The sequence below is a fragment of the Bos indicus x Bos taurus genome, chromosome 14 (genome assembly GCF_003369695.1).
Source record: "Bos indicus x Bos taurus breed Angus x Brahman F1 hybrid chromosome 14, Bos_hybrid_MaternalHap_v2.0, whole genome shotgun sequence".
Lineage (NCBI taxonomy): Eukaryota > Metazoa > Chordata > Mammalia > Artiodactyla > Bovidae > Bos > Bos indicus x Bos taurus.
This window is the reverse complement of record NC_040089.1, coordinates 75,656,926-75,674,983: the sequence shown is the minus strand read 5'-3', so window position 1 is coordinate 75,674,983 and position 18,058 is coordinate 75,656,926. Positions and strand designations below refer to the sequence as shown.

General features: G+C 34.6%; 1 protein-coding gene across 1 annotated transcript in view; it reads left to right on the top strand.

Annotated features, from left to right (window-relative positions):
• CNBD1 (cyclic nucleotide binding domain containing 1) overlaps positions 1–18,058 on the top strand; it is a 501,194-nt gene that overhangs the window by 366,925 nt on the left and 116,211 nt on the right. The window contains exon 11 of the mRNA XM_027560651.1: positions 17,858–17,967. Within this exon, the coding sequence (XP_027416452.1) occupies positions 17,858–17,967 (110 nt within the window). The remainder of the gene's footprint in view (positions 1–17,857; positions 17,968–18,058) is intronic.

Genomic DNA, 18,058 nt, shown 5'->3' with positions numbered 1-18,058 from the left:
TGCAACCTTCTACCAGGGTACACAGTATGGTGATGGGGACAGGAGGTGAATTTGAGCCATGCTAATCCCTGCAGGGAGGTGGCTGTGTCTTCCAATTCTCCCTCCTTTTCTCTGGTACTTGTGATGTAGATCTGATCTTGGATTTGTCATTGTTAACTAAGGGGAAAGAGGGCTGAAAATAAGGAGAAAATAATGAGAAATTAAGAAAACAATAGTTGAAGAAATAGGTGAGGGATATTAAGAGGTATAAAATTTCAGTGGGAAAGTAAATGAGTCATGGATATCAAATGTACAGGGCAAAGACAGTCAGTAACTAATATCTTATATTGTAATGATTTATAATGGTGATCATGTTTAAATGAATAGAAATATCAAATCACACTACGTTGCATGTGTGCTGTGCTTAGTCGCTCAGTCATGTTCGATTCTTTGTGACCCCATGGACTGTAGCCCACTAAGTGTTCTGTCCAGGGGCAAAAATACTACACTGGGTTGCCATGCCCTCCTATGTTATATAATAGAAGTAACTTAGTGTTGCAATTCATGTATACTTCTAAAGCAAACAAATCATAGAAAGGGAGATCAGATTTGTGGTTACCAGAGGTGGAGTCTGGAGGACAGGTAACTGGATAAAAGTGATCAAAAGGTATAAGCTTTCAGTTATAAGATAAATAAGTGCCCGGGTTATAATGTGGCTTCCCCCCTGACTTAGTGGTAAAGGATTCATATGCCCATGCAGATGCAGGTGATGAGGGTTCGATCCCTTGGTCAGGAAGATCCCCTGTAGGAGGAAACGGCAACCCACTCCAGTATTCTTGCCTGGAAAATCCCATGGACAGAGGAGCCTGGCTGGCTACAGTCCATGGGGTTGCAGAGAGTTGGATGTGACTGAACGACTGAGTATGCAAACACACTCAAGGACAGTGTATGACATGTAAATGTAATTAACACCAAATGTGTTGAGTAAATCCTAAAAGTTCTTATCACAAGAAACATATTTTTGTTTCCATTTCTTTAATATTGTGTCTATATCAGATGAAAGATTTTCACTAAGTTCTGATCATCATTTCATGGGGTACACAAGGCAAATCATTCTGATGTGACAAGTGATTTACACAATGCTATATTGCAACTGTATTTCAGTAAAACTAAAAGAAAAAAATTGTGAAAGTAAAGCAAAACATTGTTTTCACCCCTGGGATTCTTGATTTAACTAGCAACTGTTAATACATGGAGAACATATGTAGATCAGTCACCCACAATTAGCCCTACTTGCAGTTGAAATAAATAGATATTCACCAAAAGTTCAATATAATTATATTTTTGTTATAAAATATTTTTAGATGTTTATGGATTAATTTTATTAATATTATTCTCAAGAATGGAAACTTTAAAAAAATTATTTCTGGGTACGTGAATATATACAGAGTGACTAGATGTAAAGAATGTGATAACAAAAATAATTCATATCTGAATTTGCAAGTACATACGACATATAATACCCAGAACTCTGTAGAATCATTAATACCCATTAATACCCAGTCATATAATACCCAGAACTGTCTGTCCTCATTGCATTTAGAATCCATAGTAAAGAACTTAAAAAAATATTTTTAAAATTGTTTACTGCTAAATTGAAAGCTAGACATGTTAACTTCTAAGAGGCTAAAAATTTACAAATGTACTGGTATGTTAGTATCAGTAAGTGGCAACTTAACTGAAATAAAATTAGAGTCATATAAATGACTCGTTGGTAGATTAAGCCTTTATTTTATTTGAAATGGTTGCCATGTATGTCTCATGTTTTGATGGAGGAATAAGGCCTCTTTGAAAATGGATCCACATTAGAGATGTGTATGGTTTATTTTTTTTTTAACTTGCATGAATTCTGCTAGTAAGTCATTTAAAGAAGAACAAAAAATAAAATCTTATAGCTAGAATATTTTAGTTTGCAACTCACAGTTATTAGTCCTTTCTGGTAGATTCACCTTCTGATAGATTCATCTTTAGATTTCATAGAAATATGAACTCTTTCATGTGTAAAATATTTTTTAGTTTAATATTTGAATTAAAATTTTAATTACAATGACAAATACAAATAATATGAACAGCATTTCTTAACAAACACAATTGACTGTTGTCAAGAATACAACTCACATGATGGTAATTGAAGGACATGAGGCTATTGAAGTGCCACTGATTAGCTGTAGATATTCAATGAGACAAGGGCACGTGTTATGTTTACAGAGACATTTAACTTGTCATATATTAAATGGAGTCTGGTTAAGAGAACTTTTGCTAAAAATTTAAGTGATCAGAGCCTAACAGGAAGACTTTAGGGATTCTAACTTTAGTATATTTTATTGGGTATTTTTGCATTTTCATTACAGAAGTCAGACTCAGTAAATCAAGAATGAGAAACAACAAAACGAAACATAACTAGGAAGCTTAGGAACTTATCTTTCAGAAACAACTGGACCCAAGATCTGAACTAAATTCACTGTGATTATTTGTTTTAGTCCTTTATTCAGTTTTGCTTTCTCTTCATTTTCTTCTCTACCATGGTTCCCATATTACGGCAAAAAATAACTACAGGATGCATTTTCATCACAGCCAACAATCCCTGTGAACAAGTCCTTTTTCTGATTGTTCCAGGAAAAATCTGGTATGACTCACTGCTAAGCTTGAGTCTCATGTGCTCTCGGAACAACTCACTCTGGCTAGGGTTGGAATTTATTGTTCAGCTGGATCTGGATCACAGTCTTGCCTCTGGAAAATGGTAAAGTCCTCCTAGAACTACGTGGAATGCCAAAGGGGATAAGTGTGTTTCTACGGTGCTGTTGAGACAACAAAAGTACATGCTTTATCCAAGTGGAAGTGTGGTATTACACAACGTTCTTTAAAGCGTTTGTGCAGCACTCAGGCAGAAGTCGTGAAAGCGCCACCTCCAGTGCGGCCCAGCTATGCTTTGTCTTCTCTGCCTTCACGGTTCCAAACCACTTCTGCTTCTGCATCCTGCTATAGCCTCATAGACCTGTCATTTCCTGGTGCCTAAGAAGAGGTATTGTGCTATTAGGTTTGGTTCTTAAAATTACAAACTTTCCTCTAAATTTCTCAGAGGCCATGTTTCTGGCGATATTGCTTCATGTATTTATATTTGCAACTGCCTTCATATTGCTTCACAAAATGTAATCCCCTGCATGAATTTTCTGAAGTCACTAAAATGATTCTTGCTCATTCTTTTTAAAAGAAGAAACTTGTAAGCTTCCATAGTTTCAACAAAGCAAAAATCTGTATCTATCACCTAGACTATCTCTTGGACTGAGTGTTACTGGAAGACTTTTCTCATTTTTCTTTAAAGCAAGTTACTCTCTTGTATTGGGTTGGCCAAAAAGTTTGTTCAGGTTTTTCTGTAACAGCTTATAGGAAAACTTGAATGAATATTCTTGCAAACCCAAAACTAATCTTCTTGAAGAACCATATCAGTGCTTTGAGATAATAATCTAATTTTAACAAGTTCATACTTTTTTTTTTTTGGTAAATCTATTTTTCATGACTATGTGTGAGTTACATATGCACAACCTCCTATATTCTTTTGGGACAATAACCACATGATTAGTTTTGACTCTTTAAATATTAGCACTACTGAATTTATATCAGTGGTATTGTTACACATTTTGGATCCCAACCAACTGTTTATTCAAGATTTCCCAAACTACTAGTTGATCACAAAATGATCAGGTCTTCAACTTCTGTGAAATACAGTGGATATTTACATTGCTTGTAAAAAGAAAGAAAATTAAGACTGCTAGGGGCTTAATCTACCTGTGACTATAGTATTCTTATTTCCTATTTTAATGTTTTTGCATGTCTACAGCCAATGACAACCACATGAGCAATTACTCGTAAGTCCATATGTTGTTTTTCAAACTGTAATAAAAGTGTTATTTATATATTTTTATTCAATCTAGGACTTTACAAGACTTAGAAGTTTCAGATAATAGTACTCCATAAAAGTCCTTTGTTGAAACAAGACAAATCTTGGATCAGTAGAGCGCAGACATGTCGAACCTGTTTCTCTCCTGATCTCTTTAGGCTCCCACATTTTACAGAAGCATTTAGGAGATAGTTACAGCTTGTCTGGAAAATTCCATGGAAAAAGAAGCATAGTGGGCTACAATCCACTAGATCACAAAGAGCAGGACACAATTGAGCAACTGAGCCCACACACTCATAGAGCAATGAGATTAATAATTGCCCTGAGAAAAATATGCACATATACGTTTATGCTTAAAGGCTATAACAGTTCTGCCTGAAGTTCTTGAATGGCATGCTTTCATTTTTTGAATTATGCATTATTTAAATTTTAACCATGTTTATGAGGAAAATGCCATTTTCCAATGTTTATTTTAACATAAAGCAAATTCTTCACTCAGAAAGTTTGGATAGGTTTTATACTAAAATACCGTGTACCTAAATTCTATTTTAGACAAGACCGTTATTGAACTTGAGAGATTTCCTTCTTTTTACACATACTATATTAATATTAATCCACTTATGTTTGCTTGACAAATATTATTTTAGAAAATGTTGCTGAAACCTATCTGGAAATAATATTTACCATAAAATATAAAGTATAAATCAAATTTGGGTTGCTATTCAAGAATGAATGATGTGTTTGAATAAGGTGACAATAATTATTCAAGTATTTTACACAGAACAATTTTATATGCTTAAGCAGTTATTCTCAAGAAGTACTTTGGCTCCTTAATTTATTCATGCATTTATGAATATTTAAGACATAGTTTTAAAGAGTAGAAATATAATATGTAATACTTGGACAAATCTTTCAATCATGAAAGTGATATAAATAGTTTTTAATGTGTGTGAACCTCAAGAATATTACTTAACAAACTACCTCAGCCACTCATTCACCTGGGATATCTTTGAGAAGAAAGTGATATTTTTATCATAGGGACCACTGATACCTTATATTTTGTTGTAATGTTCTCTTAACTAGAATAATACAGGTTTAAAAATTATTTATTGTTAAATAAGTGGTAAGAGATGTAAAAAATAAGTTAGTTAAAAATATAACATTTTTAATAGTTCATTTACTTTTATTATATAATGATGTTAGAAAAGATATGTCAGCAATATAAATAATTTGAGTAATACTCACCAAGACAAAAATCTTCCCTTCCATTTTGTATCTTGCATTTTCCTGTCTGGTTTTTTTTTTTTTTTTTAGAAGACTGATCATATTTAGTGGCAGCTTCTTCTAGAATATTAGTGAGATCCTTGCTGATACCAGAGGTACATGTAATAAAAATGTGAATATTTTAACATGCCTAAAAATAGTTAATTTGATTAAATTTTCATGGAGTAGATTATACCAACGTTGATGCTGTTATTCAGTCTCTCCAATGTTCCTTTCAGTTCAGTCCAGTTCAGTTCAGTCACTCAGTCATGTCCGACTCTGCGACCCCATGAATCGCAGCACGCCAGGCCTCCCTGTCTATCACCAACTCCCGGAGTTCACTCAAACTCACGTCCATTGAGTCAGTGATACCATCCAGCCATCTCATCTTCTGTCATCCCCTTTTCTTCCTGTCCCCAGTCCCTCCCAGCATCAGAGTCTTTTCCAATGAGTCAACTCTTAGCATGAGGTGCCCAAAGTACTGGAGTTTCAGCTTTAGCATCATTCCTTCCAAAGAACACCCAGGGCTGATCTCCTTTAGAATGGACTGGTTGGATCTCCTTGCAGTAAAGGGACTCTCAAGAGCCTTCTCCAACACCACAGTTCAAAAGCATCAATTCTTTGGCACTCAGCTTTCTTTATGCTCCAACTCTCACATCCATACATGACTACTGGAAAAACCATAGCCTTGACTAGATGGACCTTTGTTGGCAAAGTAATGCCTCTGTTTTTAATATGCTGTCTAGGTTTGTCATGGCTTTTCTTCCAAGCAGCAAGCGTCTTTTAATTTCATGGCTGCAGTCACCACCTGCAGTGATTTTGGAGCCCCCCAAAATAAAATCTGTCACTGTTTCCATTGTTTCCCCAACTATTTGCCATGAAGTGATGGGACCCGATGCCATTATCTTCATTTTTTGAATGTTGCATTTTCATTAGAGATTGAATTAAACACATAGATACACACATAAGATTCACATATATGCAGTATGCAAGAAGATCATTCTGTCATTTTTGAGAATGTAATGTAAATCAAATATTTCATTTGGTAAGCAGATTGTTTGAAATACTAAGGAAATAGGAAAAATATGGCAATTTAATATAATACAGAGGTGTTGTTTCAAAAGATTAGGGAAAAGATAGTTTATTAAATGCCTGATTGTTGGACAAGTATTAAAATGAGACAAATGCATTCAGGTGGATTAAAAGCCTCTGTGTAAACTAGGATGTCATAGCACCATTATAAGGGAACACTGGCAAATTTACTTCCTAACTTTTGGTGGAAGATGCTCTTTTAAGCATGGCTAAAGAAACATGTAAATATCTTTTTGAAACTAAAATTTCAAAATTAAAATTGAAATATTAATCCTAGAATAATAAAAATTCAGTATTCTGCATGGCAGTGTGATTCATAGGTATTAATACATAAAAGCAAGCTGATAAAAATGTTGTACACCTGAGAAAAATGATTTCTAATATAAAATGGCTCTTAACCAATTAATTGTAAAATCTCTGGTGGGTAGAAAGAGAGGGAGAGGAAATGAAGAAAGGAGAATGAAAAGACAATTCTTATCATTCACCTTTGCTCATCGTTTTGAAAATTCAATTTTATGTAATTGACATTTTCTATTTGATTGACAATCATTCAAAATTTCATTAACAAAGATTTTCTAGGATTGGAAAACAAGAATCTTATGTGCTTTTAGGTAGGCATATCACTTGGTTCGACATGCTTCAAGACTAATCTGGCAAAAATCTATAAAAACATAACAATCTTTATATTAATAATTTCTACTTCTAAAAATATATACTACCAGTAAATGTGCACTTGTTTATTCAAAGATATATGTGCAACAATTTTTTTTTGCTTTAGAAAGCAAATATCCATCAATAATGGGCTGGTTAATAAATTAGGGAACGTTTGTATAATGGGGATCTTCCCAATATAAAGAATGAAGCATATACAGATGCATAATGTATGATCATAAAGTACATTATGCATCTGTATATGTACAAATAAATGTACAAATGCATAATGATATACAAGATACACTGAAAAGTGAAAAAGGGCCAGACAGTGGGTAATTATTACTTTGTATATAATATTTATATTTGATACAGCTAATTAAATATTGATATGAATTTGTAAATATATATTTAATATATATTTAAAAGAATAGCTGCAGAAGAAAGATAATCTGGGTTTCAATCCTGCCTGTACACTTTCTAATTGTGAGGCCTTGAGTAAATCATGTAACTTCTCTGTGCCTTATTTTCTCCTTTGTAAAATGGGGTAATAATCACACTTTGAGCAGAGGGTGTTTTTTGTGTGTTTGTGACTGCCTGGATAGGGATATCTCAATTTTATTAATCTTCTCAAAGAAACAACTTCGATTTTCATCTATTTTCCCTGTCATTTTTCTGATTTCTTTTTCATTGACTTGTACTCCTATCTTTATTAGTTCCTTTCTCCTGTGTATTTTGACTTTAATTCAGTCTTTTAGTATCTTAAGCCAGAAGCTGAGGCTACTGATTTGAGATTTTTTTTCATTTTTAATATTGCCACTTAATGTTATTCCCTCTAAGTCCTGCTTTGGATGCTTATGCAAATTTTGGTATGTTACTCTTTTTGTTTTCATCTTTCAAAATGCTTTCTAATTTTCTTTATTTTTCCTCTTTCACCCATTCCTAGGAAATATGTTATTAAACTTAAAAATGTTTTAGATTTTGCAGGTTAATAATTTTAAATTTAATTTTGTTTTAGTTAAAGCACATATTTTGTATGATTTAAATATCTTTAAGCTCATTATTGAGAGCCTCAGATATGCAGATGACACCACCCTTATGGCAGAAAGTGAAGAGGAACTAAAAAACCTCTTGATGAAAGTGAAAGTGGAGAGTGAAAAAGTTGGCTTAAAACTCAACATTCAGAAAACGAAGATCATGGCATCCAGTCCCATCACTTCATGGGAAATAGATGGGGAAACAGTGGAAACAGTGTCAGACTTTATTTTGGGGGCTCCAAAATCACTGCAGATGGTGACTGCAGCCATGAAATTAAAAGACACTTACTCCTTGGAAGGAAAGTTATGACCAACCTAGATAGCACATTGAAAAGCAGAGACATTACTTTGCCAACAAAGGTCAGTCTAGTCAAGGCTATGGTTTTTCCTGTGGTCATGTATGGATGTGAGAGTTGGACTGTGAAGAAGGCTGAGGCACTGAAGAACTGATGCTTTTGAACTCTGGTGTTGGAGAAGACTCTTGAGAGTCCCTTGGACTGCAAGGAGATCCAACCAGTCCATTCTGAAGGAGATCAGCCCTGGGATTTGGAAGGAATGATGCTAAAGCTGAAACTCCAGTACTTTGGCCACCTCATGCGAAGAATTGACTCATTGGAAAAGACTCTGATGCTGGGAGGGATTGGGGGCAGGAGGAGAAGGGGACGACAGAGGATGAGATGGCTGGATGGCATCACTGATTCGATGGATGTGAGTATGGGTGAACTCCGGGAGTTGGTGATGGACAGGGAGGCCTGGTGTGCTGCGATTCATGGGATCGCAAAGAGTCAGACACGACTGAGCGACTGAACTGAAGTGAAGCTTATTGAGACTTTTTATATGGCCCAGAATAAGGTCTATGTAGTATGTGTTCCATGCATACGTGTAACCAATGTATATTTTGCTATTATGAGGTGGAATATTAGTTTTAATTAAGTGTGGGATATTTTGGATGTCATTTCTTAAAGTGCTCGCTCAGTCTTTTTTGGGTATGCAAATAACATGTACTAGATGGATTAAGCCTGTCCCATGGCTCAGTGTGCTCTGTTCTCTGTGTGTCTGTGTATACATGTCTGATCCTCTTTTTTTTTCCTTCTCCACTTCATTTTGGATAATTTCCATCATCATATCTTCTAAGTGACTAATCATTGTGTCTGTAGTGTCTACCGTGTAGGTTGTGTATTTTTCATGTCAGATACTTTAGTTCTCATCTCTAGAAATTTGATTTGCTTTATTTATATTTTCCATGTTCCTACTTACAAATGTTCTCTTTCTACTAGTTTATGGGATGCATATGTAACAAAGGTTCCCTGACCCTTTCTTTTCTCTTCCGGGATTCATATAATGCGTATGCTGTACTATGTGATGATGTCCCGCAATCCGCTACGTTCTCTTCACTTTTCTTACTCTTTTTTTTTTTTTTTTATCCTTTTTCTTCTCCTTAATTTCTTGCTCTTAAGCCTCAATAATTTTCAAAGTCCTGTCTTCAAGTGTGCCGATTCTTTCTTATGGCTAGTCAAAAGCTAAGTCCCTACAGTGAATTTTTCAATTCAGTTATTTTAATTCTTCAGTTCTAGAATTTTTATTCAGTTCCTCTACAGAATTTTTTTGATGTCAATTATTTACATGTCTGTTCTCTCTTTTAATTTACTGAACCTATTTATGATGGCTATTTTAAATTCTCTGTTAATTCATATTTCTTCATTTCTTTAGGATCATTTTCTTGTGATTTAATTTGTTTCTTTGAATGTCCCATATTTCCCTACTTTTTGTATGTCTAGATATCTTCTGTCAGAACTTTGGAGTGTGAAAAACCATTCTTCTCCCAGTCTTTGTGACATAGTTCTGCACAGGGAGGAACTTCTTCAGTCAGCCTAGCTAGATATACTAGCGATCTCTGAAGCCTTTTCCGGGAATGCATTTTCTCTGGTCTTGTGTGTTTAATCTCCTTGTTGAAGAGGTTTGCCAAGTCCGAGTCAGGACTGCTGCATACTGTCTGTATGTCGTACTGCAGACTCTGGTACACGCAGGGAAGTGTTTGTTCTCAGTGGATCTCAACCTGGCACCCTGTTCCCGTCAGTGCTCAGTTTCAGACAAGATGCAAATCAGGCAGCACACGGAAAAGCCGGAGCGGTGATGCCTGCCTCAGTCTTCTCTCTCCCCTGAGGGAGAGGCCACAAGCTGTTTTGGACTTTGCTGCACCACGCGTGTTCTGGGGAACATGCTACTCAGCTCTTATTTGTTCTCAGAGGTCCCCAGGCATCTAGATAAAGCTCTATCTGTGCTCTCAGAGAAGCAAGGCGGAATCCAATGGCTCAGGAAGTTCCCTTGAAAGTTCAAAGCTTTGGACATACAGTCCAGCCTTCTCTCTCCCTCCCTGGACAGAAATCAGAAGCAGTAATTTTCTCCTGATCCTGTGGAGTTGTGCTGGGGGAGGGAGTGATGGGGAGACGATGACAAGTGTGTTCCATGGGTGTTTTTTTAACCAGCTTTGATATGGCTGGTTTTGTGCTTACCTGGCTGACAAGAGACTCTTATTTAGTTTCTGGACTTCTGACAAATAGACTTGGTCTATGGATTGGTGTGGAATCAGTGTCTCTGCGAGAGGAAGGAAGGTCTTGGGTTTGTTATTATACCATGTTGCTGAAAACCAACTTATTTTTATTCTGTAATTATGGTATACCTCTACCAGAGACCACATTATAAATCAGTTGCTAAAAACATTTATTTTTAAAAATGTTTTATCTAATGTAATAATGAAATAATATATAAGCAATGTCTACATTTATTATATACTTGTATACTGAATATTACAAAGCATAATTTATACTTACAAACATTGACTGTTACAGTCATCAAGCTTTTCCTATATTTTGCCAGATTTTTAACTCAGAAGCAAACAGTTTTTGCATATTTTCAAACAAAGTTAAATATTATAGAGTTAATGAACTCATTTCCACTGGCTTTTATAAAATTAGCATATTCCACATCAGGAACAGTTTCTAAAGTTATGAATTTTAGTGAAGAAGTGAAATGACGTGAAAGTTGCTCAGTTGTGTCCAACTCTTTGCGACTATATAGTCCATGGAATTCTCCAGGCCAGAACATTCCTGTCTCCAGGGGATGTTCCCTTCTCCAGGGGATCTTCGCAGCACAGGGACTGAACCCAGGTCTCTGGCATTGCAGGCAAATTCTTTACCATCTGAGCCACTCTGGGAAGCCTGAGAATACTGGCGTGGGTAGCCTATCCCTTCTCCAGCAGATTTTCTCAACCTAGGAATCAAACTGGGGTCTCCTGCAATTCGGATAGCAGGCAGATTCTTTACCAGCTGAGCAATCAGGGAAGCCCCTTGAATTTTAATGGAAGCATGATATAATATATTCAATGGATTATCATGTTTTATTTAAGCATTTCCCTATTGATTTTCAAGTTGCATAAAATATATTTTATGTATACATATAATACGTACAGTTTTGTCTACTTATATATTTAAATACCTGATTATTTCCTTAAGAAAAATTCTTACAATTAGATCCATTTCATCAATGTGTCTAAAATGTTAAAGAATTTTGACACATGCTGTAAATTTATTTCTTATAAAACCTCAAACAACTTTTTCATTTCATTTAGACCATTAGTGTATAAAAAAAACCCAGTGTGCAGGAGAATAATATATAGTATATAATGGAGGATGTATCATGTATCAGAGGGGAAAGGCAAGTCATTTTTAAAATAAAAATGTTCTTAGAAAAACAAATTTGTTAACTTATCATGTTAGAATGTATTAATCAGCCTCTACCAGTTCTAAAATTCAAACATGGCATAGGGTAAGAATTAGGTTTTGGGTATATTGAATATATTTGATAAAATAAAAAAGGAAACTTTGACAAAAGTGTTAGAAAATAATCTGCACACATGGGAGGAAGTTCAATAAGCTATTTAACCTGAAAGTATGCTACAGAAGTTACTTAAGATGGAAATGGACTATAGCCTGCCACCTCCTCTGTCCATGGACTTCCCCAGGTAAGAATACTGGCGTAGGTAGCCATTCCCTCTTCAGGGATCTTCCCAGCTCAGAGATGGAACCCGGGTCTCCTGCATTGCAGGTGGATTCTTAACCCTTTGAGACACCAGGGAAACCCAGTTATTAACTTGAAACTAGAAATAGCAATAATGGGTACGGGTATGCAATTTATATTGAGTTGTTTAACATGTGAAAATAATGTGATTAAGAGGAAAAAATAGTTTCAGAGGAATAAACAAAGATATTGTAAAAGAAGATTAATTAAAAAGTTTATAAAATCTAATTTAAACAATAATATTCCATTAAAAAATGAAAATAGGATTTATCACATTTTTTAAAGTTGTTTGAAAAATGTTAAAAATAACAAATTCACACTTTTTTTCTCATCATAATAATGTATACAAAAATGAAGCTGGATTATCAGTAACACTAGTCTAGACTACATTAAGATATACAAAGTGGAATATATCTTGAAATAAATTATTGTGAAGTTAATGAAGTAAATCATTATTTCAAGCAATGAACAAATTTAATTATCATCTAGGTATAAATGGTGCCTAGGTATAAATTATAAATGCATCATACTATTCATGTTCTTTCTTGACCAGTCCATTTAGTACATGATTATTCATCTCTAATACAATATTGCTTAAGTAATTTAACTGAAATCAATGTAGATGATTATGTAGTGTCAGAATGAAGTTGCTAATCAGTGCATCCTTGTGAAATGGACAATTACAATGATTATAATTTATGGTTGAAATATTTTAATATGATTGTCAGGTGAAAATGAAGAAACTGTTTAATATGAAAATAATTTTCTTCTATTAATTAGTGATATTTATAAAGTACTCTTTCTTGCAGATTAATTTAGATTAACTCTTCAGTCCTCTAAAAAACTCTATGAAATAAGTTCATTTTGCCATTTCAATTGAAAATAGAATTTGATTCCAAATGTCAGGCTAAACACAGACATGTATGCATGTGCACACACATACACACACACACAGATATGCAACAAGATTCATCACAGTGCTAAGCAAAAGAAAGAATAATGATATCCATGAATCGGAAATATTTTTGGAAGATGACAAATTACATTTTTTATGTTATTTGAAATGTTTTTTTTTTTTTAATATTTGTTTGCTTAGCATATAGTCAATCATTGGTAATGTCACCTAAATTCTTTGATGATCGACCCCTGCTGCATAGAAAGAAATATTCTGGTACTTGACCCATATTTGCTTACTTACGACTACTTTTGTGGAATAAAAATTCTAAGTATGGTAATTATGAAGCTTGATTTATTCTGACTGTGGAACCGTAAATGTAACTGACCTTCCGTTAAATGTTAGTTCTTTCTACAAAACTTTCTCTTTTGTTACATTAATAGCAATGCTTCCATTTCTTAAGCCAACAATTCATAGTTCATGTAAGAAACAATAACTGTGTAAGCTAATGGGAAGCATGACTTAAATATACGTATAGTTATGTTTATAACATATGTATATATAAATATAGTTTAATACTATGGTGGCTATAATTAATGAAGCTCGTCAGCTAATGTATCTAGTAATACATATTTTATTAAGGGCTCAGTTTCCCTAAAATAGTATTTTCATATCTGTGGGACTCTTTTGAAACCTGGATATGCATGAATTTATTCAGAAAGAATTTTTTCCTGGGGATTTAGAGTTGCAAAACAACTTTATAATTTAAAAATCAATGTTTGGTACCTTATAGATGGTGTAGACATTACTCCCAATACCATGAGCTATGGTTAAGAATTTTCAGACAGATTTTCTCTTTTCTTTTTCCAGTCATATAGTACCACAACTAGAAGAGGAAAATATCTTCAGGAACTCTCTCTGTAAGGTGGGATTTTTCCAGTTCACCCCACAAGAATATTGCTCTTGGGGGTTTTATGAAGGAGGATGTGCATGTCTAATCTCGCAGACAGACTTTGCCACTGGCTCTAGGGCTTTCTTTATCCTGTGACTGCACTCTCTTTTTATTTCTAGCTTTTGAGGTTGGTGTTTTTGTCTGTTTGTTTTTGCCTAGTACCACCTCATATACTTAAAAACATTTCATCCAAAATTTTTAGTCATGATGCTTGGTTTCATAAAAACTTAAGGCACCATGCTATGAGCTTCCTCTTGTGCTCAGTTGACTTTTTGAGAAAATTGCAATTCAATATTGAGATGTTGCATTTGTCCATAAAATATTTATTGAATGGCCACTTTGCAAGTAGGTGCATGAATGAAAGGTAAAGATAAAGATCCTTGTCTTGATGGAGCTTGCATCCTAGTGGTTAAAGGACATAACACACAATAAGCACAAGAAATAAATGAGTGAATTAGCATGTTAGATAATAACAAAACCATGAGGAAAAAGAGAATAGGGTAAGAGAGCTGGCAAAGAGAGGGCTAAACTGTAGGATGATCTATCACAGTAGACTTCATTGAGAGGGGGAGATCCGAAGAAAGACGTGGTGAGTGTAGGTGAGTGTGTCTTGGCTATCTGGCTGGGCATCAGATCCCCATAATCTCTTCTGCCCTGACTTTTAAAAGGCTCTCAGTTCAGTTGAGTTGCTCAGTCGTGTCCAACTCTTTGTGACCCCATGGACTGCAGCACACCAGGCCTCCCTGTCCATCACCGGCTCCCAGAGTTTGCTCAAACTCATGTTCATCGAGTCAGTGATGCTATCCAATCATCTCATCCTCTGTCATCCCCTTTTCCTCCTGCCTTCAATCTTTCCCAGCATCAGGGTCTTTTCAAATGGGTCAGTTCTTCGCATCAGGTGGCCAAAGTATCGGAGTTTCAGCTTCAGCATCAGTAAAAAGCTCTAAGCAACAATATTTGTCCTACCTTGGAGCATGGAATGGGAGGAAAAGGGAAAAAGGAGCAAGAATGTGGAGGAGAGAGGAGGGTTCAGGGAATCTAACATCAAGTCTGGACCTTCTTCATTTATCTTAATTTTTAATGAGCAACCAATCATATTCTGTTACTTTCTGTGAAATGATTCTATAAATGTATTGTATTAGTAAATTCTTTTCTTGGAGAGGCTTCCCTAGTAGCTCAGACGGTAAAGAATCTGCCTGCAATGCAGGAGACCTGGGTTTGATCCCTGGGTTGGGGAAGATCCCCTGGAGGAGGTCATGGCAACCCACTCCAGTTTTCTTGCCTGGAGAATCCCCATGGACAGAGGAGCCTGGCAGGCCACAGTCCATGGGGTCAACAAAAAGTCGGGTACAACTAAGCAACTAAGCACACAAATTCTTTTCCTGGAATAGTTTCTGAGGCATGTTCAAAATTTAAAATTTCTTCCACCCATATTTCTCTGAATTTTCTCTATCAATAATTAATATAACCTTTTTTCCCCCAAATCTCATACTTGTGAGATTAGAGAAATGCTCACTTATTTTTATTTCTATGTAATGTGACAAGTATTTAACTTGCATGAGAGAATTTTACATATAGTGCTCATACTTTAGAATAATGACCTATTTTAACCTGGCATAAATTCAGAAGGTATAGTATATTAGGAAATTAGTCAGTGATCAATTTTTCTGACACATATTTCTATTCAATATTTGCTTCCACTTAGCCATAAGTATTCTTAAATGAGTATAAATATAGATTTTCAAATAATAAAGAGGTAGTGTTTAATATTGGTTAAAGTTTCATTAGTATGGACCCTTACAGAAATACTCAGCATTTGTAAATACAAAGTCGTTTCTAACCAAGATTTTTGTTAGCAACATTGCAACAGCAAAAAAGTATATTCATAAGGAAAACATGTTCAAAAATATTTCCCCAAATTTAAAGTAAAGTTTAAAAGTAGCACTTGCTAGCATTTGTTTCTTTAATATTGTTCTTTTCCTAGTAATCAAGTTTTACAAGAACTGGTATCCATTCAGCTAATGTGTGTTCTGCTAGAGGTGCATCAGTCTTACTGATCCTCTGATACAAAACTGTGTTTTGGTCTGTTAGGCTGATGGACTTGAGCTTATCTTAATTAAGAAGGTGTCCTTTAACAATCTCTAATCACTAGTTCCCATCTAAACTGAGACCTTAACTGTTCCAGTGCTGATTCTAATAGCCAGCTTGGAATTATCTTTCTTATCGTGACTTCTTCTAACTGACCTGAAAATTGGAATAAAATTATTTTATTAGATTTTTTTTTTTACTATTCTCTGGTATATAATAAGCAACAAGAAGGAAAAGAACAATACCTGATGTTCCCTTTCTATGAACCCTTCTGATTTTCTTCCCTTTCTTATTTACCTTTAAGATAAAATCAGGTTTCCTCTTTTCACAATGATCTAATAATTTCAGGTTTTAGAATATGAGTGTGAGTTTTGATGAGGCTCTTTAAAAGCCTAAGTTTGAAATACAAATAAACTTTATTTCCTGAATATTACCTTCAAATAATAACGAATAAAATTCCTCCTATGTAGTCCATGACTAAATCTTTCCACTTAAAACTGTATTATAATCCTTTGGATATTTCTATGTTGTTCATCACTTTCTGTGTAACCCAAGAGGAAAAGGTATGGAGATGGCAACATTTATCTTGACATCAATGGCATAAGTTCTTTGCAATGTGAAGCAGGATCAAAGGCTGAACGATTAAAATTAAGAAACACAAGAGAGAGGTGTTGAATCTTTACAGGCAGTAGGTGCAATTCTGTTCCTAGTCAAAAAGTGTCTAAAATGTCTTATTTAAGTGTAATGAGACATATTTTTGTAATGTCATTAAATTCAGCCTGCTTACATAGATGAAAAGGGTTTTGCTGTGTTGTCTTCATTAAGATAAACATTTTCTCTGATTAGTATAGAGACTATAGACAATTACTCAGGCAGCAACTGTCCCCTCTAAGGAGGGAGGTTGCCTCATAGGTTTTACTGCAGTGGTTCAGCTTTTCCGTGGTTGCCTTGCCTTTAATACAAAGACAAGCTGATCTCCATTCTCTTTGATATTATACACGCTTCTCTATATTCTATATAAGGCTTGACTTTCAAGAAAAGATTTATGATAGTGCTGCTCGAAAAGTTAAGAATGTGGGCTTCTTTAGTATCGGCTTAAGTGTATCCTTCTCTTAACTATAACATTGCCAGAAGACTCTATGCTTTTCTTTATGTATATTGATTGATTAAAAGAAGTAAAACAATGTCTGCTATCATATCACATTTTGGCAAAAGGCTACTCTTTACTCTTTTTAATTGTTGTGTCTATGAAAAAATTCCCATGTCTATACAATTTACACATAAGTCCATAGCTGTATTATGCTCTGATGTTTGAAGATAACTTTATACTGTTATTATTTAATAAACAATGTATAAAACAGTAGAAGAGTTACATAAATTTTTATTCAAGCAAAATAAATGACTTGTGACAAATAACCTTTTACTTCCTTTTTTTATTATACACTTTGAGCTCTGAAGCTCTAAATGTTAAATATTCACAGATTTTTCTCTGTTTTTTCTTTTTTGAGACAGTTGTTAAATCACTGGCAGTTTGAAACAAGTCATGGCATGAATATCTGCACCATGGAAATCATCAAATACTACAACTGGGGCTTGCCCCAAACTCCTCTTCCTCTCCTCCACCACACAGTTTACCAGCAAACCGTACCAAATTCTTGTCAATGTTTATTTCTATTTTAGGTGCTAGCATAAATATCTGACATAAATTTTTCATATAACAAGCATTGCCTGTATACTGTCATTCATTAAGAAGTTTACTATTAATAGTTGTTGATTTAAACATGCCAACTTTTGTTGTCCTAGTAACTAAAATAATATCTTCTAGAAAATTATGTGTAACAGTGAATTATCTCTTTTGTTTACAGTGATCGTGGAAAGTGGAAATATAATCTCTTTTGTGGCTTATATTAATTCTGGATATTGTAAGATTTATAGAAATATCATAGGATTTTCAAAACCACAATCAAGAAAAGTGGTAAGTTTTAAATGTATGTATTCTTTTTAACTGATTAACCTACTTTAAAAAATAGGAGATATTAAACATGTCTTTCTTGTGTTTATTGGTC